General features: G+C 45.6%; 1 protein-coding gene across 1 annotated transcript in view; it reads right to left on the bottom strand.

The window, feature by feature from the left end:
* The window catches only part of ADAMTS16 (ADAM metallopeptidase with thrombospondin type 1 motif 16), a 180,989-nt gene that overhangs the window by 12,891 nt on the left and 143,175 nt on the right, over positions 1 to 24,923 (bottom strand). The window contains exons 19-21 of the mRNA XM_001082662.5: positions 4,513 to 4,714; positions 4,216 to 4,410; positions 1,900 to 2,124 (exon numbers count right to left, since the gene is read on the bottom strand). Of these exons, the coding sequence (XP_001082662.2) occupies positions 1,900 to 2,124; positions 4,216 to 4,410; positions 4,513 to 4,714 (622 nt within the window). The remainder of the gene's footprint in view (positions 1 to 1,899; positions 2,125 to 4,215; positions 4,411 to 4,512; positions 4,715 to 24,923) is intronic.

The following is a 24,923-nucleotide window of genomic DNA, read 5'->3' as shown; positions in this document are numbered from 1 at the left end:
GGCCCTGGGGGAGGTTGAGGGTGTGAGGTGCTCCCTGGGAGGACGTTCGCTCCTCCGTGGGATGGGCTTGTTATGCTGAGAGCTCACAGCAACACCTAGCACAGTGCAGGGACCCAGGCCAGGGTGGCCTGGAGAGGAGGATGAGTGGGCAAACCGGGAAGAGGACTCGTGGGAGAGTCCAAGCAGGGACTTCTCTGTGGACAGTGGCAAGAGGTGGGCAGAGAGGGAAGGCTGGACGTTCACTGCGGATAGGGTTATTCCTGTGGCACCAGGCACCACGCTGATCATTTGGGAAATGTCTTTGGAGAGAGACAAGGACCTGTGAAAGTTTTTCTGAGTGACAGAGCACAAGCCACAGCCCAGTGGCCTCTGGAATCAGATGCTGGAAACCACGGAGGCCCAGCTGGAGTCTGCAGGAAAACTCTTGGTGATGGGCGCCTTGGTGGCACGATCAACGTAGGACTTCACCTTGGGTGTGTTGGGGCAAATGCCACCTGTTATGGTCACGCAACCCTGGCGAGGGGCGGAGGTGTTTTGATAAGACGGGAAGCAGAAGCACACGCATGAGCTCATTTTTACTTGCTTTTTAGCAACCAGCATTCAGTCCCCATGACAACAGGCTCCCATCGGGTCAGGTCTTTGTTCTGCTGCCCTCATCCAGGAAAGGCAACCTCTGTCTGCCTCCCAGAAGTGGGGATACAGGGCAGAGGGCCCCGGGCAGCACCATCGCTAGGACCCAAGGACCCCGACACAGTGACTATTCTCCGAAGCCAGACGACGTGTGTGGCCCCCATTGAGCAGGTGAGCTTGTGCCTCTCAACAGCACTGTGGGGGCTGACTCTATGCCTCAGTTGCCTCATCTGTGAAACAGGGATGATAATGTCACCCCCTTAGAGGGCTAATAGGAGAGAGAAAGGACTTGGCTCAGAGCAGCGCCAGCACACGGGGCTCTCGGTGGGGGCTAGCTGTTGTCCCTGTGCTTATTCCTCCTCATTCCACTGTGGGAATTCCTCATTCCCTGAGGGCCCAGTTAGGGACCCTCATGGAGATGGGCAAGACAGTGAGAGAGCGCATGTAGGGGGCTGCTGCCACACACAGTCACTCCTGGTCCCTTCCGCCTGCTTCCCTCCACCTCCATCCTCCAAAACGAGAGAACCAGAGCCAGGGCCTCTGCAGCAGGCAGAGAACCTCTGTATAAATTGGAAAGAGGCTCACTCTCCCAGCCAAGAGATGGGAAAAGAAGGCCAGATAAAGTGCCACTCTGCTGGGCAGTCACGAGCCAGTGCACACGGTTGCGGTGAGCTGCAGAGAACTGAGTATCAGCCTTGGGAACTCCTAAGGGGTCTGGGCCTACCATGACCCAAAAGCAGAACCACTAGCAGCATCGAGGGGGCGGAGCGAGGCGCAGGCACAGACTCCGACGAGGATGAACACAGAAACAAAGATCCCAAGGAAGGAACCCCCGCTCCATTGTGGGTGTGAGGCTGCCAGGGACCCCAGCAGGAAACAGCAAGGACTGAGGGTGGGCTGAAAAGAACCGTAAACTTACAACCACCTATTTATTCCAGGGCCCACATTCCTTTCCTGTTCACACTCGTCTCTGGGGAATTCAGCCCAGATTTTACCCAAAGCATTGCATTTCCTTATACTTAATTGGGTGACATTTAGAGGAAAACACATGTGCCCAGAAGATTCAGCAACACTTGGAGACCATCCTCAGAAAGCCACACCCACGCGCAGGAACCAGGCCACCCGCACACGCTCTGGAAGGAAAACCTCATGCAGTGGCTTGGGCAGCTTTGGGAAAACACCGTCGCAGAAGCATCCCCGGGAGCCACGTGCCAACCCCAGGCCCGAGCTGTGCTCACCCACTCTCCAGGAACCGAGTGCCTCCCCTACCTGAGACCACGGTGAGGCAAACCAGCTGCCCCTCGAGGGTCCTGCAGCAGCAAATGGGGGGTGCTTGGGGCACGGAAGCGGGGCACAGGCACGTTCCAGCTCCAGGCTGGGCTTCGGCAAATGCGAGCACTTCTTCGAGGCCAGCTCTCGATACTTTCCGGAAACATACTTTTCAGCACATTTTAAGAATCTTTTCTGTGTTCCTCTTTCACATGTCACAGAGCACTAAAAATAGGAGAACAAAAGATGTCAGTGAAAAAAAATTCTCTTTTTTGCAAAATCTGTGGGTTAAAATATCAAAGATATCTGCTTGAACATTTGTATAACTGTGAACATTCAGTGAAAATTGTTGGACCTTAGCATTTTTAAGAGACATTATAGAATCCATCATTAAAAATAAGAGGACCTTGAGGGCATCATCCCATTTCACTGGAAAATTAAAATGTTGGGCTGTCATTGCTATTGGAACATACTGAAACTTAATACGTAAGTACATGTGGTAACTACCACGGCTCTATGGATTGATCCACCCAACTGCAGTGATGTTGGTTCCCAAAGCAGGGGCAGGTAGAAGAAACTCAGGGCTCACAATCTTCCCTAGGAATCCAAGTGCTGCCTGTGAGGAAAGGAAGGGTGCATGGAGAGCAAATCTCTTAGCTCCCCGCTAAGGCAGACTCTAAGCTTGAGCTGCTCCAGTTGCAGACACCCTGGCTTATGCAGAGGTGCCCTGTGCAAACCAGCAGCCCAGGCAGGAGGCTGCAGCCCCCGCTTGCCGGGAGAACACACAGGAGCAAGGTACACTGTCCCACCACAGACTGGGCACGGAGGGTCTCTGGAGCAGAGGTCCCGGCCCCCGGCGTTGCTGTCTCCTGCTGGGGTAGAGTGGACGATGTTGTGCAGCTCCAATGGACCTCTGGCTGAAATGCCCTCAGGTTCCCCAGCAGAGAAGCCCAGGTGGCAACACCTGCCCAGGTCCTGACCTCGCATTCACATCTTTAGTCTTACAGGTGTGCTTTTTGTGCATCCTGATGGAAGATGGAGAGGAGTTGGAACACTCCTCTTGGTTGCTCGCTGATCCAGGTCTAAGAGAGAAACTCTGGCATGCATGTGTGTGTGGTGGGATGTGTGTGTGTGCATGTATTAAATTTCAGGGCAAAGACTTTCTACCTGGACACAGCCCACAGATTATGTAGCCATGTCACTTACTTTCTGTAGACTCTGCCTCTAGGGATATGCACCCAGGGATGTGTGTTTTCCAATGACAGTGCATTCGGTTCTGTGGGACACTCATTCCTACCCTCCAGGTGAAAGAGGACCTGAGGTACATTGTTACCAATGGCAAGCTCACTCAAGCAAGCAAGGGTGCTCTTATTTTTTAGTGACAAACTGAAACAGTGTTTCAACAGGATTCAATGCCTTGCTTGGCACTTCCTACCAATCTGAACAAAGAAGGCCTCGTTCGAGGGTGGGGAAAACACAGTGCCTGATGAGACCTGGGTCCCTCCCTGAGGAGCGTGGGATCAGGGAGGAGCTTTCTTCCTACAACTGCTGTGGCAATACAAAGGCACAGCTCTGGGTTACGGTAATCTCTCAATACCCCGTTCAGACAGGTTCATGCTTGGCTGGTGGTGCCGTTACCACGCTGTGGGGTGTAAGATTTCCGAAGCGCTTTTGGAAGCATTTGGTCCGAAGCTAGTCATGAAACCATCAGTACTCCAAACTAATGATTCCAGTGTTATTCCCATGATGAAGGGGTCCAGGACAGCTCCTGAATGGTGCAGAAGAAAGGGTTTCCCAGCCTCCTGCAGTACCAGGTGACCGATTTCAATAAAACTAACAGGAGAGTTTCCTTTCACAAACAGAACAGCTGCCCCCGGAAACTTGTCTCAGGAAATGGGTACTGTTTCTTTCCAAGCAACCCATGTTCTTCCTGCTCTCCAGGAGTCAAGCCTTTCCTGGAATGTGGCTACACCTGCCCAGGAGTTACATGATCCCCTATTCTCACGCTCACACCCCCTCAACCCTCTCGTCCTCTGCTCCACGCCGGACCAGTGATAAGGACATGGATGCCACTGTGTGAGATGCCCCCAGGACATGATTCAGAAGCCAAAGAAAATTAAGCAACCCCATGAAGTTGATGGAAGCAGAGAGGGTGGTCCGAAGCTGGCAGACCAGAAACTTGGCAGTGCAAGGAAGTCAAGAAGAGATAAAAAGGGAGAAGACAGAGGAGCGGGAAGAGGAAAACCAGGAGAGAAGAGGCAGCCCTGGTGGGGAAATCTGGTCAACCTTGCTCCCCCGAGACCAGGGTGCACCTACCTGGGACCAGGCGGACACCAGCCACTGCAGCTTCTTGGGCTTGTGGCAGCGCTGAAGTAGACAGGCCTCGTGCATCCTGGGCTTGGGCTCTGAGGTGCAGACAGTGTCGGGCAGCAGCTGCGCTCTGGCCGAGGGGTTGGTGCTCTTACAGGCCACTGCCCGCTTCCTCCACCCCTTCCCACAGGTGTGTGAGCACTGCACGGAAGAGTCAGAATCAGCACCCAGCAAGGGCCACGTGCAACACAGCAGATCATGCAGGGGCCCTGCCACCACCCATGCCAACCCCGCCCAGGTTACCTCTGCCCAGGGCCCGGTGCTCCATGCCGGTGGGCAGCTCTGAGAGTTGCAGGCCTGCCTGCTGGAGGGAGCAGGCTGTGGGCACAGGCTGGCCGGGACTGGCTCCGAGTCATAGTGCACGCGCCGTGTGCACTGCACGGGGCGGCTCTGGGCACCCCCGCCGCACGTCCGACTGCAGGCACTCCAGTTCCCCACGGACCAGCTGGGCAGGGACAAAAAGACCTCGGTGAGGGATGGCTCCATCACTCTGACAGAAGCGGCCCCACACCTGATGTGGAGGTGGCGGCAAGATTTCCCAGCCACGGTCATGCGTGTGCAGTTATTTTCAGTTCCACTGTTCCCGAGTGAGCTCTCCTACCAGTCTTCCTGCCCCTGCTGTTTCTCACCTTCCTGATCCTGATTCATGCCATGCCATTCTTTCCCTTCCTCTGGCTTTTGGGTTCCAGTGGACTTGGAAAGAACCCTATTCGGCACAGTGTGTCTGTTCTCTTCTTCTTTAAAAAATGCAAAATTTCAAACATATAAAATACAAAACATCTATGGGTTCCTGTCCACTCAACTTTCACAATTTCAGTGTATGTCCCCAACCCCTACTGCATCTTGAAGGTGATTCCAGACTTGAAAATATCTCATATGAATCTCTAAAAAATAAGGATTTTTAAAAAACATAACCATAATATCATCATAACATCTAGAGCATTAATGATTCTTTAACATGCCTGAAGAGTTAGTGTTCCAGTTCCCAGCTGTGTCATCAATATCCTAATTTGATATGTTTGTTTGAGGAATCCAAATAAAGTCCAGATTGTGCAATAGATTCACATCTTCTCTTGCAGGCTTTAGGCTTTCCCTTAAATTTTGTTTTTTTTTTTATGTTCGATGTATTCGTTAAAGACAGAGGCTCTTTCCCTTACTGAGTCTTCCACAGTGTGGAAGCTGATTTTTTGGTCATTACAGGATTCTTGGAATTACATCTCTGTGATGTTGGTTCTTGTGTTCTTCTGTCCTCTATTTTTAATTCTTTAGTAGTTTGTTCTAGAGGCTTCTTCAAATTCTGGTTCAACTTTCTCATACGATTATTTAGTAAGTGATCACACATTCTTCCAGCAGGAGGCTCAAGATGTCAGAGTATCTTTCTTTCAATTTGTTAGCAGCTGTGGATGCTTGTAAATGTGTTTTTCTTTCCTGGTGATAAAAGCATACCCCGTCAACATGCATGTTGTCAGGTGATGGGGTGCGGAGTGAAGTTGGAGCCAGGCTTTGTCCAGTGGGGTCACCTTTGATCGAGACACTGTGCCTGAGTGTGTCTACCAAGCCTCAGCTGGTTTTGCACAAGCCCATCTGCAGGAGGACTTGGTGTGCACCTTGGAGAGGTTGTCAAGAGGAAGGGGGAATCATGGCCCCATAACAGGGACTCACTGGGACGGAGGGCTTGAGCTCCCTCCTGGAGTCACTTCTGAGGACTTGACATTTCCATTCATGTTAATTTCCCTGTGCAACTCCCTGTGGGCCAGTCACAAGGGGATGGGAGGGGAGCTGGCTTCCTCACCACCTCCTTGTAGCACATCAGTGCAGGGCACCAAGGGTCCCACCTAGGGGTTGCCTGCAAGGCTCTGCCTGCAGCTGTGTCTGTGCTGAGGATCCAGGGCAGGGGCATCCTGTGTTCCACTCTACAGCATTGCTGAGTAGAGTTAGGGCAACAGTGACTTGCTCCTGAATCTCAGGGTAAACCCGAGGACTTGTGAAGATACCCAGGCTTCTCCTTTGACCCTCCATCCTGTGCTCCCACACTGAATCCCACAGTCACCCTCAGGTTTAGGTGTCAAAGCAGAAGCCCAGGGAGCTTGGCCAGGAACTCCGGAGGTGCCTCTGGCAGCAGCCACGGCACCTGGGAGAAGTATTCTCGAGGATGGCATTTGTAGACCCAAGTTACACAGAGAGAGACAGAAAGGAGAAGGGAAATCCACCATGATTCCTCCTACGAACATAACTGCGACAATTTCCTCACTCCTGCTTCCAGTGCTGTCTGTGTGTAAACATATTTTTAACATGGTCAAGAGCAGGCGGTATATGCAAGTTTTATTCAGCATTCAAAAAATTCATTGGCTAGGCTGGGTGTGGTGGCTCATGCCTGTAATCCCAGTACTGTAATTCCAGGCTGAGGCAGGAGGAATAAGCCTAGGAGGAAAACTCTTAAGCCTAGAAGCTTGAGATCAGCCTGGGCAACATGGCAAAACCCTGTCTCCCACACAAAAATTACAAAAATTAGCTGGGTGAGGAGATACACAACTGAAGTCCCAGCTACTCGGGAGGATCACTTGAGCCCAGGAAGTCAAGGTAGTGGTGAGCTGTGATTGTACCACTGCACTCTAGCTTGGGTGACAGAGCGGGACTCTGTCTCAAAAAATAGAATAGAATACAATAAATAAATAAAAATAAAAATTCATTGTCCAAAACAAGCGTTTTTCTTATACTTCAAAGCCTTTATAAACACATTTCAGTGTTTCTCTAATTCCACAATCTGGATCGAGGTATGCAGATATCTAAGTAAGAAAATACAGACAAAAAGGTTCGGACCTCAAGCTTCAGGAGATCCAGGAATATCCTGAAACTGCCTCAGTTCTATGCATGCCTGGCTGGACGTGATTTCTGAGCAAAATGATGAGGGCCTCTCCTCAAGTTCTCCAGGGAGTCTGTGACTCAAGTAATTTTAGAGCCAAGGTTTGGACTCTTCTGAAAGTCCCGAGGATGAATTAGGTGGCAGAACCTCGAAGGAGAGGGAAATTGATGGGAAACAGAATTGATTCCACCCCGAACACAGAACACACCACATGACTTACGGCTTTCAGATCGAGCACCATGATAGTTTTACATTCTTTGGTTTGTAGAAGCTTTGAATTATTTTGCACCAAGTGTTTTTACGGAAAAGATACAATTGTAGTTTTAAGAAAATTATAAAAAGACTAAAATGTAAATTGTGTCCACATAAAAAGCAAACATGTCAGGGTTGTAGGAGTTGCCCTACATGGATTGTGATAATGCTTCAATTTTTCAGTGTCAACAAGATTAGTGTTTTTTCTTTAATTCCATGTTAAGCCACCTAAATTACATATCCTCATTATGAAAGACTGATTATTGGCTTCCTGGCTGTGATAATTCTGCAGGTAAAGCCTCTCGGTTACTCTGTGGCTGCTTCTGTGTGCTTTCCTGTTGTTTTTAACTTTCCTCCCATTTCTTACATTTGCTCTCTCAATCATGCAGCCTTATAAATTACAATGGGTGTTCTACACTGTGTTGGCTGTTCAAGAGCTTTTCACACCGCCTCGTTAAGTCTTCTGTCTCCACCACCGTAAGAGGTTCCAACTGGGTGGATCCATTCTCTGCCTTCTCTCTTAGCTGCACATCATTAAAACAGTCCTCCTGAACAAAGCTCCTTCATACCACATCTGGAAACACCGAGTGTCTGTTTTGTTTAAAAAACCGAGCTTTAGGGGAATGCCTTCATTTCAGCTCACGAATGAGTCAAAATCCACGCAAGCTTCTGTGCTAATGTCTGAGGGTTCCACGAATGGTAATAAGCTGTGTTCAGTAGCTCACCAGTGGCCACAAGGGTTCTCGCTTTGTTTTGGTTTTCCTAAGTCCACCAACTGGAAGAATGCAAAGTGGCTGGTATTACCCAAATCAGTCAGTTTCCAAGGCAGGACTCTGGAGACGCAGTTCCCACTGACCCTCAGGACCTCCACTGCCCAAGGCTCCCTCCCAGGGTGCACCTTTGTGGCTCTCAACACTGCCCAGAAAAGTGATGGGGTTTATAGCCTTCACTTAACAGTCTACCCAGGATTTCCTGGTACCATCTAATCAATATGCAATATCCCTAATGCCAAACAGTCTTTAGTCATTTCTCAACAAAATGACCCCCTCTTCCCCATTAAAAAAAATTTAAATGACATTTTGGCTTTTGCATGTAATGCTTTCTTTGAAAATGCCAGTTTCCAAAAAGGGTTTAGTAATGTCCCTTGTCATGACGCACCACACAAGCAGATTATGTGTCCTAACGACAGCTCAGACGCAGAGGCCAGCCCTGGGCTGGACCCCAGCTGCTGCCTAGGGCCAAGCCCCACCAGGGCAGCCGTGTTCTGCCTGCGGCTTTCACATCAGCACGTCTCCCTGAGCCTCAGTTTCAGAATTTAGTTTCAGTGTCTTTTGTCTGCTGATTCTTTTTGAAATTTCACCATCCAGCACTCTGTGGTTCTATTTTCAAGAATAACTCTAGGAATCCTACACAGGAATCTCTCATAACACAATAAAGACAGAGAATAACAATGGGGCAGAACCCTTGTCACGGCACAAGCCTACACGAGGCATTGATGAGTGTCAGGGCTCCAGCTGCCAGCTGGATTTAGTCCAGAGGGATGGGTGCTGGATGCCGTGAGATGCAACATTAGAACACAGCATTCATTACGCCGTGCCTCTTCAGCATCGGAGTTAACATGTGGGGACTCCTGACTTCCGCATGCTGGTGTGTGGGTCACAACTTCCCAGTAGGCTGTTCTAAATGAAACCGTTCATGTCACTGGTTATACTCAAACACTGCGGACTCAATGGCCCAGGGGTCAAGACAGCTGCCAACGTGGTCTGACAGGATCAATATTGCTTGGTTTTTGAAGACACAACAACCTTGTCTTCATATAAAATAGCAGCATCTTCACGTGTATAATTTAAGATCTAATGTAAGTAAATTGAATGTTTTAAAGATAACAATGCACATTCAACAGTAAACAGATGACAACTGGAAAAATCTGCCTCTTCCACAGGGAAAACATTAGTTAACAAATTAACTAAGAGTGCAGGCCAGCTGTAAGCTGAAAGCACAGAACCCAAGATCAGCAGAACTTGGAAGACACTGATGTCCTAAGCCTGTCTGACAGGTGGCCAAGGGTCTTTTTAGCTTGTCGTCCTCCTCGGCTGGCTTGGGGATTTACTATGGGTCTAGGACAAAGGATGCTTCATCAGTATCACCTGGTGCCAGCTACACTTCAAGCAAGTTCAAAGGTAGAAGTCCAGCTCTGAAATAAACAATGATCTCCATGACCAAGTACACAAATGAGCACAACAGGTAGAACGAGTTATTAGACAGATTGCACCGTGCCCACACACGATGCCTTCTGGAGCAATGCACTGCAGTCTCCAAATCCTCCTAAAGTCCACCAGTCAGTACTTCAGAAATCACATCCTCCAAAAACCCAGCAGTCAGGACATCAGAAATGACAGCAACATTCCAGCCCATCCCTCCCAGCCGCAGTTGGTTTTCAGAGATGTTCCTGACACTGCCTGGCAGGGCAGTACCCTTAGACTGTCTCCTGGGAAGTGTCCATCTAGGAGTTAATGCCAGGGTCTGGTCTGGTTTTTCACATGGGAACAGAGAGTCCATTTCTGATGACTGGTTGGTAAGGATCAGGGCCCAGCACCTCAGGGCTCGCTGTGAGCATTTGGAAGCTTGCAACTTGACAATCACTTCATTTTCTTCAGCCTCAAAGTGAAACCGAAGGAGAGATTTGCCTGACTTGTGAAACCGAAGGAGAGATTTACAATGAGCCAGACAGACACCGAATTGTTTTCACCTCTAAATGCAGGATTTCTTCGCTGAAGCACACAAAGCCAAACTGAGGACATCAAAGCTCCCCGCAAAGGCGGCGCTGTGGGCGTCAACTTCAGGGACTGTGAGGACTGTGAGGAGTGTGAGGACTGTGAGGAGCCAAAGGTGTGTGAGGAGTTACTGCTCTGAGGCCAGCATGCCATTTTTACCAGGTTTTCCTGTCTCACCATCCTGTCATCAGATCTTATCTTCAAAGGAATCAGTATGATCTACAGAGCTTTCAGTGATGGGGGAAAGACAGGAACATGGAATTATGAGACACACAGACCAAAGAAACTGACCTTGCTTTTCAAAACAGACAGCCTCAGTAATTCCCTCTTTCAACAAAAACCCCTCAGCAGAGGGTTCCTCTGCAGAACCGTGGGGGCTTTTGCATTCCCTTTTAAAAGGGAAACCAGTCAACTCTAAATGGCAACAGCGCTCTGGTTCTTGGGAGGCTGCCCCTCTGCCACTTTCCAGGGACGACTGGAAGAAAGAGCAAGGCACTCTACTTTTTTCCTCAGAGTAGGAGGTGTTCTCTTCCGTCTGGTGTTGACTCCTGCATCCTCTCTGCTGCGCTCCACAGCCATATATGCCATTGCTTACAGACCTCTATGTCTCGTGGGTAAAGGGCATCCAGAGCCAGTGGTCCCCATCTTTGCCCTCTATGCGCCGGGAAGGGCTCCAGCATTGATCACATTTACCAGCCTTGTCTTCTGTATGTGGAGACTGAGCTCCCAGAAGCAAGGAGACGCACATTGTACTGCCAGTCCCCTCTTCAAAACAGCACTGCTGTCACAATCAGAATCATTCCTGCCTTGCTCAAAAGAACAGGAGTATTTCGCCCTCTTCAGGTTTCTGTGCTGGAAGGGCACCTCTCCCTTGCTGCTTCTGTGCCCCTTCAACACCCACCCATTGAGCCAACTGTTTCTACTACAAATAACTTAACTTTGCTGTGGACTAAAAACTCCTGGGGTGGTAACACACGGGTAGGCAACCTAACGATCTAGACCTAATTCATCTGAGGTTGAGCCCTGTCTGAGTAAGAGGTAACTCCGTCTTTACTAGGCTTAACATCCAAGTTCTCATGCCCAACAGTAGCACAGAGGTGCGGCTGCCATGGGCTCGCAAACACCTGCACATTCCTGGTCTCGCTCCTGTTCTGTATGAACCAGAAATCGGATGGCCTTGGCTCTCTAGGGGTTAGGGGTCAGGAATCTGAAATTGTGCAAAGCCCCGGGGGCCTGGATGACTGGCAGCTTTGGAAACATGATTTTGGAAATGTAACATTCAGTTCTTCAGAAAATCCCCGAGACTGACCACAAAAGTTCTGAGCTATCCTCCCTTCCCCTTTGTGGCCTCAATTTCTTGTATTAAAGCTGTACTAATTTTATTTTTCAACCATTATGAGGACTAACTAGGATGTGCCAATAAAAAAACTGGGGAGGGCAGGGGAGTCTGGTCAATCGATTCTTCCGGAGGAAAACAGATGCTTTCATTCCCTGTCGTTAGCATCTCAGCAAAGCCCATCTGAGCTCCTCTGAGGAGCAGGCTCTCTGGTTCTGCACAGCCCTCGTGATTTTGGAGAGCGTGTCTGCAGCAGGCTGCTGGCCCACAGCGCGTGACTTAGCCTCTGTGAGTGCAAAGTCATGGAAGCTTGAATTCCTTCTCAAAGAGGGACCCTCCCAGAACCAAAGGGGTTTCAGACCGGGGATGGACCACAGCTGCTTCCTTATATACTGACTCTTCCAATATTGAAATACAGATATCTGAAAAGTAAAGGTAAAGATCTCCAATATTAACGTTCTTTCAAGCCTCCTAAACAACTCAGCTTAAGAACTGTGGAGATATGCCTAGCCAAGGATGTCCTACCTCAGGGCAAGATCTTAAACTTCCATTGTATTTGGACATAGAAGGTTGTAATGGATGTACTGATAACCGTTCAGGGTACAAACGTTCTTCTGCTACCCCGACATGGAAGCACACAAGTGGTTTTCCAGTGGGTATAGAACTTCCTGTGCGAGAACCCTCGGCTTTGTACTCTCTGGAGGGCAGAGCACTAGAGTATTCTCTGGATCTATTTCTGTGCTAGTGGCTCTCTACCTGTCGCTCCGTTCATCTCTGGACACTAGATGTGCTGCCTGGATGGGCTCCTCCTTGCCTACTGGTTTACTTCCAGCCTCGTTAGAAACTCTTCTTTAGTCATCCTGAACTGACACATGAGACTCACTGCGCCTCTTCATCCCTTGGCAAAGCACATTGGCAGCCGCCCACACCATGCTGAGCGCCAGTGGGTGAGGTGCCAGCCTTGCCCAGGGATGTCAGCATCCTTCTGCTGCCACTCCAAGGCTCGCAGGGAATGGGCTGAGTCTGTCCTCCAATCTGTTTATGGCAGCTGAACTTGTTATTGGAATTATGTAATATAATTAAATTTGGTGTAGGTCTATGAAACACGAGCATTAGAAAAGAAAAGCTGTTTCTGTAAAAACGAAGTAAAATCTTTGGAATGACTCAGCTGAGACCAGTCATTAAATGGCATTGCTGTCAAATTAGGTGTGGCTGAGACAAAAGTAAAATATTGAGGAAACATAAAAATTTTAAAATGACTTCCCACTCAGATAAATGGGACAAGTTTCATCCTTCTTTAAAGAAACTCAAACTGGAAATTATATGCAATGAGCACGCTCTATGAAATAATCTACTTAGATCCTTCCACAGGCAGACTCTACTCAAAAAACAGTTCGGCTCATAATTAAAAGAATTAGCAAATGAATGCACATTATGTCTTGTAAGTGAACGTAAATGTTTCAGGTACATGTGTGCATTTTTTAAAAATAATTTTTCCCTCTATCTACTTTTTTCATCAGAGTAGGACATCTTCTGTCTGGTGTCGACACCCGCATCCTCTCTGCTGTGCTCCACAGCCATAGAAACCACTGATCACAGACATCTCGGTCCAGTGGTCCCCATCTTTGCTCCCTCTTCCTTTCCTGTCACCTGCCCTTCCTGTGATCCCAGAAGTGGGATGCCCCTGGCTTCATCCTCCAGCCTTTTTCTGACCCCACCAAATCACACAGACTCTGCTTCCCGATTTTCCAGCAAAGCTACTCCCTCTTGTGTATCTGACATTCATGGTGGCTGTGTCCAGGCCTGTGATGGTTAATTTGATATGTCAACTTGTCTAGACTGCAGTAGACAGCTATTTAGCTGAGTGTTATTCTAGACATTTCTGTGAAAGCATATTTAGGTGAGATAAACATTCAAATCTGTAGGCTTTGCGTCAAGTTGATGACTCCCATAATGGGGGTGGACCTTATCCAATCTGTTGAAGGCCTGAATAGAGGGAGGTCTCCCCAGAAGGAGGGAATTCTGGGCTTCGGATGTGAACTGCAAAACTGCAACTCCTTCCTGGATTTCTGGTCCACTGATCTGTCCTGCAGATTTTGGACTTGCCGGTTCCCACAATCACATAAGCCCATTCCTTCGTTTGTCTCTCGTCAGCCAAAGAAAAGGCAGGCTTTTAAAGAATTAAAGTTAGTTTTCTATAGAAGTCTTATAGAGGATTGCAACCGGGACAGCCTTTCCCTCACACAGGCACATCCACAACCAATTGGTTCTGGTTCTTTGCAGAACTCCAATATGAGATCCCTGTCATTTTTCACAGGCATTGCTCCTTAATTGTCCCCTAGCTTCTGAGTCTGAGTTGATAAAAGCCAATCTCCACTCTGCTGCCGAGAAGGAGTGTTTTCGGTGTGAACATGAACACACAGCACTACTATAATATTTGAAATTCTCCAAGGCTCCCCATTTCCCAGGACACAGGGCTCACGTACATGGACCTGCGGCCTCCACCCCCCACCTCTCTGAATGTCCACAAGCCCCAGTGGGTCAGTGGTTCTGGGAGTTCAAAGCTCCCAGGAAAGGGCCCCTCAGCTGTTAGAGTAAAGATGGGCTGTGTTGGCAAAGATACCACAGGATAGCAAGTCTCCAGTGTTGCTTCCTTTACGTCCAGACCTAAGGGTTTATTTGGTCACTCCAAGTACCTAACATGTCCACTGGTTGCTTTTTTACCAAACGCTCAATTTGGCAGTCTCGCCCTGTGTGTGGCCCCTGCCTCAGCAATATAGTAAACTCTTAACCTTTTAAAGGAAAGGAACGCAAGCTCACTGCAAGCACATTGGAAAGGCACGGACAAGGATAGAAACACAGCTGCTCACGATCTCAGGACACAGAAACCCCCTCTCATAGCATCCAAGCTCCCAGACAGACCTGACCACCTCCGCTCCGGAAATCCGGCCTGGGGTGCTCTCTGGCCAGCTCTTTTCTGACAGTGCTGAAGAGAGACATGGTGATGAAGGGACAGCAAGAATGAAACCACATATTTTAAGGGAACGAAAGAGACTGGTTTGCAGATCAAGAGGAAACAGCATGAAGGAGCTCTGAGGGTTTCGTCCTGGGCAGGAGGCCACTTTGCCCACTGAATATTTTCTTCTCACACAAAGGGCTTGTGTGAGGGAACCGAGAAAGGAAGTTGGGAACACACAGCCACACGAGGCAGTGACTCCTAACTGTCCTCAGGTTCAATGCCACACCTATCGAGCTAAGAATGTGCCAGCGCCATCACCAGAAAACCAGCGTTAGGAATTACATCTCATAAATTAAAAAAGAGCAAGAAAACCGTGACACCATCAGAGCCTTTTCCTGCCACCTGCACACAGGCCAGGAAATGGCCTGTCAAGGTGCCCTCCACCTCTGTGTCCTCCACTGGGTCCCCTAGACTCACAGGGTCATTGTGGCTTCCATTCCTGTGAGACGCACCGCCTGTGCCTTTCCCTCTATCCACGGCATTCGCTGTGTTGAAGGGAATGAAGGAAAGCCTGTTATCCCTGTCACAGACACCATGTGGGGCCCATGGGCCAGGCACCATAAGCCCGTGCACCCAGTCAGACCCAATCGAGGGCCTCCCTGGACATTAAGAATGGCTATGAAGAGGAATGACAAACAAATGTGTCCCAAGAAGGGGTAGATGTTAAGATAGGCTGTGCAGGAAGTCAACAGTGAAAGGTTATGGTGACAGCAGGGCAAGGAGGTCTTCAGTGTGGCAGGAATGAGGGCTGCTAGGACAGGGTCCGTGAAGACACTGGAGGAGGCAGTAGCAGGTCCTGGAGGGTCATGGAGGCCACATGACAGCATTTGGATACCAAGCAAATGACAATGGAAAGCAATGGAAGGCCGGACTTGGAGAAATGTCTATACTGGGTTTGTATTTTATTTTATATTTATTTTTTAAATTATTATTATTATTATTTTTTGAGCTGGAGTCCCACCCTCTCACACAGGCTGGAGTGCAGTGGCACAATCTCAGCTCACTGCAACCTCTGCCTCCCAGGGTTGAAGCCATTCTCTTGCCTCAGCCTCCCAAGTAGCTGGGATTACAGACTTGCACCACACCCAGCTAATTTTTTGTATTTTTAGTAGAGATGGGATTTGTTCATGTTGGCCAGGCTGGTCTCACACTGCTGACCTCAGGTGATCTACCCCATTCAGTCTCTTAAAGTGCTGGGATTACAGGTGTGAGCCACTGTGCCTGGCCCAGGTTTGTATTTTAGAAGGATCACTGTGACTGCAGAATGAATAAGACACTAGAGGAATCTAGACTGTAGGTAGAAATTTCGACTCAAATCTCCTGAGGCTGCAAGGGTGAGAGGCTGGTGGCTTGACTATGACTAGAACCTCCTTTCCATTAGAGGGGGCCATGCTGTCTGTCCACAAAACTTACGCTTTATAATTTGACATTTCATCATTGCCTCTGTGAAACTCACAGGACTGAGCACACGTAAAAATACTAAACATTTGTTGACCGGTTGACAATGAACATCACCCTCCTCAATTCACAGACACAGAGCTATGTTATTTCTTAAATATAGTAATATATATGTAATATATTAATATAGAAGTTTCCTTTTGGGCTCACCATAATGTACCTGTGTTTCAGCAGATTTGCTTTTGCCTGTGGATATAGAAATCCATAAAGTTATAACCAGGCACCAACAGGACAACACAAATCAAAGTTCTTTGTGAAGTCTTGCCCTGGTCCATGACCCTGGCTGGCTGACCGCCCGAGGACAGCCTTCCTGTGTCTGAGGCCTTGTGGTGCAGGGTTAGGGAAGCGGTGGCTCTGCAGTCAGGATGCCTGGATTCCAATCTCAGCTCCAACCTTGCCAGCTGGACGGCCTTCAGGAAATCATTGGACACCAATGTCTCCATTCTCTCCTCTGCAAAGGGGAGATGGTCACAGTAGCTTTTCTATGCAGTGCTGGGCAGGCTGGGAGGACTAGCAGGGAGGAAGTGCTCAGGAAGGGCTGGCTGTGGTTACCATGATTTCATTCCTTTGTCTCTTCCTCATCCTGTCCCCTGCCTCTTCTCCTCCTCAACCTCACCTGGGAAAGGGAGCTCATTCACATGTGGTCCACAGGATTCCAGACATTCAGTCCCTCAGCCTGTGTACAAGAGGGGAAGCCACATTTCCCTATAGCAGTATTATTTTATACTTAGTATATACATCCCTTCTGAAAATCAGCAAAGAACCACTAAAGACCTGACTGGTAAATATGAATTAAAAAAAAAAATCACAGAGACACAGACATTAATTTTGTTGTATTGCCTCTTAGTGATTTTCTGGCATGGGTAAAAATGATGTAATTATGTGGCCATTACATGGAAACTATGTGATTTTGGAATATTTACTCTTATAAGAACTCTTGAGAAATTTTAGAATTTCTAAAATGAGAAGGATGGGGAGGTTGAAAGAATGCAGAAAACAATGTTCCCAAGCAGTGGTAACTGGATGGATTTATTTATACCTAACGAAAAGAAAGTGAATGCCATCTCAATGACGCCGGAAGAGCCCGCACAGGTGTTCTCCACCTCGCCTGGGGAGAGAATGAAAGCAAATGGTCACAGCGGGAAGAACAGGCCTTTCATGTCCTATGCCATGAAGGTTTATAAGGGGAAAGAAAAGACTACCAGTGCCCCTTACAAATCCCTCCTTTCAAACAGAAAAATGATATTAAATACTTGATTAACTCCCAAGAGAAGCTGCTGAAGCCCACTGCAGCATGGAAACAAGAATTTTAGGGCCTCTATTTTGTGCAACACCTTTTTTTTTTTTTTTTTTTGAGATGGAGTTTCGCTCTCGTTGCCTAGACTGGAGTACAATGGCTCGGTCTTAGCTCACTGCAACCTCTGTCAAGTTCTCGTCTCAGCCTCCTGAGTAGCTGGGATGACAGGTATGCACCACCACGTCCAGCTAATTTTTGTATTTTTAGTAGAGACAGGGTTTCACCATGTTGGTCAGGCTGGTCTCAAACTCCTGACCTCAGTGATCCACCCGCCTCGGCCTCCAAAAGTGCTGGGATTATAGGTGTGAGCCACCGCGTCCGGCCTGGGCAACACCGATATTAACATTCCCAGGGAGAAGTGGCCCTTTTGCCACAAAGTTCATGGACTGCGATCACGAGACCACTGACTTTGTTTAGATATTTTAACAGCTGGCTAGGAAATGTCTTCCTCATACAGTTTAGGTGAAAGCCAGCTGCAAGAATACAAGCTTGTGTGTTACACAGATTTGATGATTTCGGATCTGACTTGCTTCTTTACCTAGGGAAATTTTCCTATCCTGAAGACAAGCCATTTTCTTGAGACAGGAAATATGTTTCCTAAAATCGCTGAGAAGATAAATTTACTAAACAATACGTCATCTAAGTCAACAAAAGATACTTGCACGCTGATAATGAGATGACCGCAGACTGACACTAGCTTTAGGTTTTCGGAACTACTTGGAAATTCATGGCTGCAATGCCATTAACACTGTTATTTTGCCCAGATTGAAAGGTGATGTAGAGACAGCACTTTTGATTAAGACACGCATTTTGCTGGAGGATGCTTTCATATAGCCCAAAAGTTGGCAAATATCTTATTAAAGGACCAGATAGTAAATATTTCAGCTTGGTGGCGATCTCTGCTGCGAGGACTCACCCCTGCTGCATCACTGAGAAAACCACTGGAGAACCCGTGCAGATGAACAGGCCTGACTGTTCTCATGAAACCTTACTTACACAATCAGGTATGTCAGGCTGCACTCGGCGCACAGACCATAGGTTGCCACCTGCTGATTTAACCAATTCTACTTATAAATAATAGAATTGGACATATCTGCGAAAACCAGGAAACAACTAGTGTTTTTAAGCACCCAAGACACCTTACAAGATAGACCTGTTGGAGTTTGATACCTATGTCGAGCCTAGCCATCATGGATTACTAGGAGATTAGGACAAATGACCCCATTGTTGGGAATGTTAACAATGAAACTACAGCAATAACAACAAACAACAACAACAAGCCCCACGTATTAAAGCCTGAAGTTCTAAAAAAATGTTTGCAAATCTTAAAGGGACGAAATGAAGCTTATGCAGACGGCTTCAAATATTGCAGCAAGTAAGAAAGCAAACAGCCGCATCTTACATGTAGTATATGAATTTGGTTACTAACAGCCACTCAGAATCAGTGGCCCTGCAGGACAAACCAAACGCTAGGCGGGGCACTAAGCTTTTTTTTCTATTATCTATTGACTGGTTTAATTTTCCCCTCAAACCAATGATGTGGACCGATGCTATTATTTTCTAAAAGTGAAGTGCAGAAAGGTGACATAAGTAGTGTGGGATGGGATTAAACCCAGGAAGCCCAGGGCCTGGACTCTCATGACTAGTTCTGGTTCCTTTTCAAGCACACACACACACCAAGTAACCCATTCACATACATTAGCCCACTGAACAACCTTACAGGGCAATGGCGTTAGAATTTCATTTCACAAACAAGGAAGCTAAGGCTAGAGACACCAAGGGCCCTGTCTGCAGCCACAGAGGTTGATGATGGTTAGCATTATACAGCTGGACGGCAGGATCAGGTAGCCCAGTGAGCCTGGGTTCTTATCCACTGTGCTGCATTGCTCCCAGATAAATACAACTTCTGCAAGCCTGGCTAGTCAGCTGGAGAAAAATCTCATGTGAGTTTGTAATTTAACATTGCTTAGCTCTAAAATGACCTGGGAAAAATGTATATATTTAGTAATCTTGTGGGCTTGAATATTTTAACTGGACAATGGCAATTTATGTGATGCCTACCTATTTTATACCCAGGTAACTACAGAATTCATTACTCCTGGTAAAAGTTGTATATTTCTATTTTCTGGCTGATTATCTACTCAGAGCAGTTTTCCAGAAAGTCCTGAATGATTCAGTATTGAATCAGTGTCAAGTTATTCAGGGCCTTGATCGTTCCAAACAGGTTTCCCTTAGTGATTATGCACATACAGATTGTCTATAACATCTGAAATATCTTTTCCTGCCTCTCACCGGAGCTATTTCGTGGTATTCTAGAGAAAGCCTACGTGCCTAACATGAATTTAAACATTTCATGAGTAATGTAGGGTCATTTTTCTTTCTTTTGAAATGAATGACCTTCCCACAGGAGATGGTTTAATTCATTTCTCAAGGTGTGAAATGCAATTTAAATCGTGGAGGATTCACTAGCAACTGTATGGGCTTCCGTTCTTTGGCTTTTCATTTCTTGGGAACACTGTCAGTTTCCCATTCTATTACAGACATGAACCCTCCCCGCTGTAACTCCTTCCTTATGACAAGGATTTTAAAATGATGGCCTCCCTCCTCATCTAGTTCCGGGCTTTTCTGGCGCTTTTGCGTTAGGGTTTCTTAGATTAATACTTAGAAATGATGTTCTCCAGGCTCTTGAGCCATTTTCTGAGAATTTTTTCCAGGTGTCCTCCTGCAGCGAACCCGGATGCTTTGAGGCTGGCCTGCAGCTGCCCGGTTCCAAAGGCTCCTGAGCTCCACCAGTGCCGGGGCTGTGAGGGTCTGGGCCGAGCAGGACTGGCCAGTTAGGACCATCCACAAAGGTTTTATGTAAAGTCTTCAGTGACAGGGTCACCAGGAATCACCATAAATCTAATGGGTTTTAAGAAAGAAACCAAAGAAGTGGATCGAATCCATATTTTACACAGATCAAATCCACAAGCAAGCTGACACCGTCCGTGAAATCAACATCAATATCCCGCCTGGAGTCTCAGGGACATTCTTTGCTGTCAGGCAGTAAGAACATCTTGGTCACATCATTGGATCCACGAGCTCTCTACATTGCTTTCTAAGTGGTTAGCTTGCTCATGCTAAACAAAACTGGGAAGCGAATTTCCCTGCTTTTAAAGAAATTGGTGAAAGCAGTCAATTCCATTCAGCAACTGAATGATAAGGTATACCTCATATACCTTATACCTCTGTAGATGGGTCTAGGCAAATAATTGAAAAGTGAAGAGTTGAAATGACAGCAGACTCAGGAATACTGACTGTCATTTCCACATAGGATTTGATTTTTTACAATGATTTGTAAGCATCTGTAAGTTTTATCTTTTAAGCTTTCAAATAGCTACCACGATGAGACTCAGGTATGAGGGCATCAGATGCTGCAGACAGTTTTTCTGGCCGATAGATGTTGTTAGGCCAGGGGTCTGCCTAGAGTATATGGCTAACATTTGACATCACAGTCATCTTTCTTGATAAGTCTGGAACAATTCCATTCTCTGCAGGAAGGACTTCACACTGTGGCACTTTGAGGAGATGAATCAGCTCCAGGAAATGAACATATTGAGTAGGTAGAACAATATTTATGTAACCTCCTGGCTCCCGTCCCTTGAAACTACCTTTCAGATGCCTTCATTCTTCTTCAAGGCATCTTCAGATTAGTTATTTCTGATTTTCTTACTAAGTCTTAGGTACTCATTGGTTGAATCTTTTTCCCATCAAGTGGGTTCTATATATTAGCAGACACTAAAGGGTTATAAAAACGACTTAAAATATTTCAATAATATTGTTAGCTATTTAGGTTAGTCAGCTAAATAATTAGTTCAACAACAGTTACTGTTTCATTCTTTGGAATCAGCTTCCTAATGTAAAGCTTTAGCCATTACATCACAAAACTTATCAAATGAATCATGTTGAAAATGTCATATTTATCTATTGCTCTTAAAAACATTGGTCCAGAAAACTAAGGGAATATGAGGAAGAATATACTGTACTGGTATCTCATTAATGAAATTAGCTGTATTATAGTTGGCATAATTTATTGGTCTATGCTGCAAAAGAGCCTAATGATTCTCTGGTATTTATGTATATAAATATAGACATCAGAAAATACTCTATTTTAGATTTCAATGGTTTCACATGTGCTCAATATTCTTACAATGAGTTGGGGGTAGAGAAAGGCTGTATTTAAAGATGTCCTTCTCTAGTTCATCTGGTTTAAATGGGAAAGCAGCCAACCCTTGTAGCATTTATAATAATTCATTCTGAAGAGTCATATGTAGAACAAAGGAGCAGCGTCTGGGTAGTTTAGGCAGTGTTGTGATGTCTTCCTTGAAATGCCCCTATGATGCAAAGTCTACATACACACAAGTTGCAAGAGAGAACTGCATTAGCATTCACAAACTCAGGAAAGAACTGGGGAAATTAAATTCTTTGAAGTAAAGAAAAGGTTCTCCTGAAGAAGAAGTGAAGGCATCTGAAATGCTGACATTAGTGGAGAGTTGAATGCAGATGTCTAATGTACAGTTAGTTGTGTATTACAAGCTAAAAGGCATTAAGTGGCCTTGAACAGACAGTTAAAAATCTCATTGTCTTAAAGAAATCAACATCTATTGCAAGTCTCTGAACCATCTACCGTCAGATGATCCCTGCTGAGTAATCCAATGCCCAAATCCCTCTAGTTTATAGGGTTCCTATAACGCTAATAGCTAATGTTTAATGAGGTGCTTTATCTGCATGAAATTTTTAATTCTCACAACAAATCTGTGTGGTAGGTTTAATTATTGTGCACATGTCAGAGATTAATAAACAGGTGCAGAAATACTAATGAATGTGCCCAAGGCGATGCAGGAGCACGTCGTGGAGCCAGGATCCCAGCACAGACAGGCAGACGGGGCTGCACCCGAGTTTGGAACATCATGAGACCCATCATTTAGAGGCAGACCAAAGGCACACCCCAGATGTGGGCACACTGGCCACTGGGAGAGTGTGGCCACTGCCAGTGCTGGGGAAACCTTTCACAAGCATCCTTCACTGCAGGTGGAAAGGCAGCAGCATGGTTTTCAGACAGAAATAACGCTCCCGTTGGTCAACACACCAGATTCTGAGTTAATGTCTTTGGTAACTATAAGGCCATACAATAATTTGACAGGCATGGACCATTCTTTGATAGATTTATTTTTTTAAAAAACACATCTCTCTGAAACTATCATGGTGGTCATTTTGGGAGAGATGGTGCAAGTGAGGTAGTACAGATTCCTTTTCCCCAAATCAAATAAAGGCTGACAAACTGTGAACATCTCAAAAGAACCAAAACAAAACACTATTCTTGTTACAAGCCATTGATACTGGTTCCATAAAGCACTCAGAATTAATGTGCCAGAGGAACAAGGCCTGCAGCAGGGAGATCAGCTCCATTTTTGGTCTATAAATGCCTTGTATGGAAATGCCCTGGTCAGAATGAGTTGGGAAAAAAGAAATCTCACATGGAACCTACAGAAAAATTACAAACCCCTCCCTACAAAAACACATATATGAAAAGGGCATATGGCATTAAAATTTTTAAAATATTCTGGAAGAAGACTGACTTCAGCAAATCAATTTCACAAAATGTGATTACACTGTCAGGTAACATAAGAGAGTAAGAATTCAATGATGACACCAAGTGGAGAAAAGAAGACAGAATTCTATCAACAGGAGCTGGCATGGAGCAACAGAGAAGCAGCCAGCAGCCAGGAAATCCAGGAGCAATCATCCTTCTGAACAACACTCCTGAGATGCTCACTCGCTGAGCAAGGAGACTTATACCATCAAACTTAAGAATCAGAAAGCTACGGCACAGAAGGACTGGCAAGGCCACTGGATCCACTTAAACAGACAATTCACCTGAACAACTGTGGTCAAGACTGTAAAACAGAATTTACATGCATTACTATTGAAGGGTTAGAGGTACACAATATAAAATTAATATTAAAGCTAAACTGAAACAAGGCAACTGCAAGCAATTATAACAAAGGTTGGAGCTTGAACTGAAATGAGAGGACCAGAAAATGAAAGAGGTGGAAATGTGCCAATAGCTTTATTTTGCCTGGGATGGTCTTTATGGCTTTAGTTTAATTTGTAACATTAACAAATCAAGAAAGAGTGGCATAAGCAATGATTTTAAATTGTAGAGGCAACTATAGTAGTATTAGAAATATACAGTATGTTTTCTAAATAACAAAAGGGTACAAAAAAGAAGACAGTCATATAGCAAAGGCTATAAAAGAAAAGTAAATGTTAAAAAACATGAAATAATTCAAATAAGAAGTAAACTTAGATGAAACAATATAAGACATATTTTGAAAGGTAACACACAAATAATATAGACCAATCTTATGAAATGTATAAAAAAATTATAAAGAAAATACTATTAAAGCCACCAGACCATTAAAGAATACATAAAGATCAACAGGGGCTCATTACAGGAATGCAAGGATGGTTTAATTACTCACACACCCCAAGCTTCATTCACCTAAGGCTATATAATGAGATGCACTTTTCTTCACAAATGTAAAGTCATGACTGCTTACTTCTTTTGAGTGATGGAAATGTGAATGGGTTCAAGTGTTCTTCATAGATGGAGCTAACACAGTGCCACAGTGTCATCAGTCAACATTCAGCATCCTCTGTGACTCTCTGACTCTGGGGTCTTGTGAGTTTACACCTTTTGACTATTAAGCCCAGGATCCTGTGTGACTGGACAAAGCCAATCTTCTTGATAAAAGAAATAGTCACCAAGGATTGGTAGCCACAGAGCTTGAGGTAACAGTGTCCTGTGGGCTTTCTGGGGGTGAAGTGGAGGTAGGGGCATGGGTCTCTTCCTAGTGTCATGTACAGATTGTCACAAACTTTAAAAAACACATTTGTTAACTTCTTTTCTTACAATTTCTCCAAGGCCACTATAGAATAGTTATGTAGGAGAAAAGCCATGAGCAAAAATTTAGTCATGCTGAGAAGATGGAAATAAGTGAATGTTTTTATAATCAGATAAAAAATTACAATGTAATAGGTGATACATATCAAATAAGAGCCAGCACTTAATTGTGAAAATGCAGAAACATACCAACTGAGATCAGGGACAGGAAAAAATACATTGTAGTATTGTTCTAGAAATATATGCCATTGCCTTTAAACTAAAGGCAGGGGTGAGCAAGAGATATACACACTAGAGAGTGAAGCCAAAATTATCAGCATTGACTTATGATATTAAAATATAAGATTATTGTTTGAAAAAATGTAAAAATATAAAATTTTAGGATCTGGTTACACAATGAATATTTTACTCTATAAAAATAATACTAAATAAAATATAAAATTTTATTCCTGATATTAATAAAAATTATTCAACATTATTAATAAAAAATAAAAACACCAAAATTCCCCTACATAAATAAATCTATAAACTGTTCTTGAGAAAGTCTGTGACTAAAGTAAAAATTTTTAAAAATAGTTTCTGATAGGTAGTTTCCAAGCTTTTGAGTTTTCGACTTTGCCTAAATTTATCTAATAATACAATGTAATCACAACCAAAATTTCAGAAAGATTTTTTTTATTTTTAAACTTGACAACAAGAATATAAAGTC

This window comes from Macaca mulatta, chromosome 6, assembly GCF_049350105.2.
Source record: "Macaca mulatta isolate MMU2019108-1 chromosome 6, T2T-MMU8v2.0, whole genome shotgun sequence".
Taxonomy (NCBI): domain Eukaryota; kingdom Metazoa; phylum Chordata; class Mammalia; order Primates; family Cercopithecidae; genus Macaca; species Macaca mulatta.
This window is presented reverse-complemented; position numbering and strand designations above follow the sequence as displayed.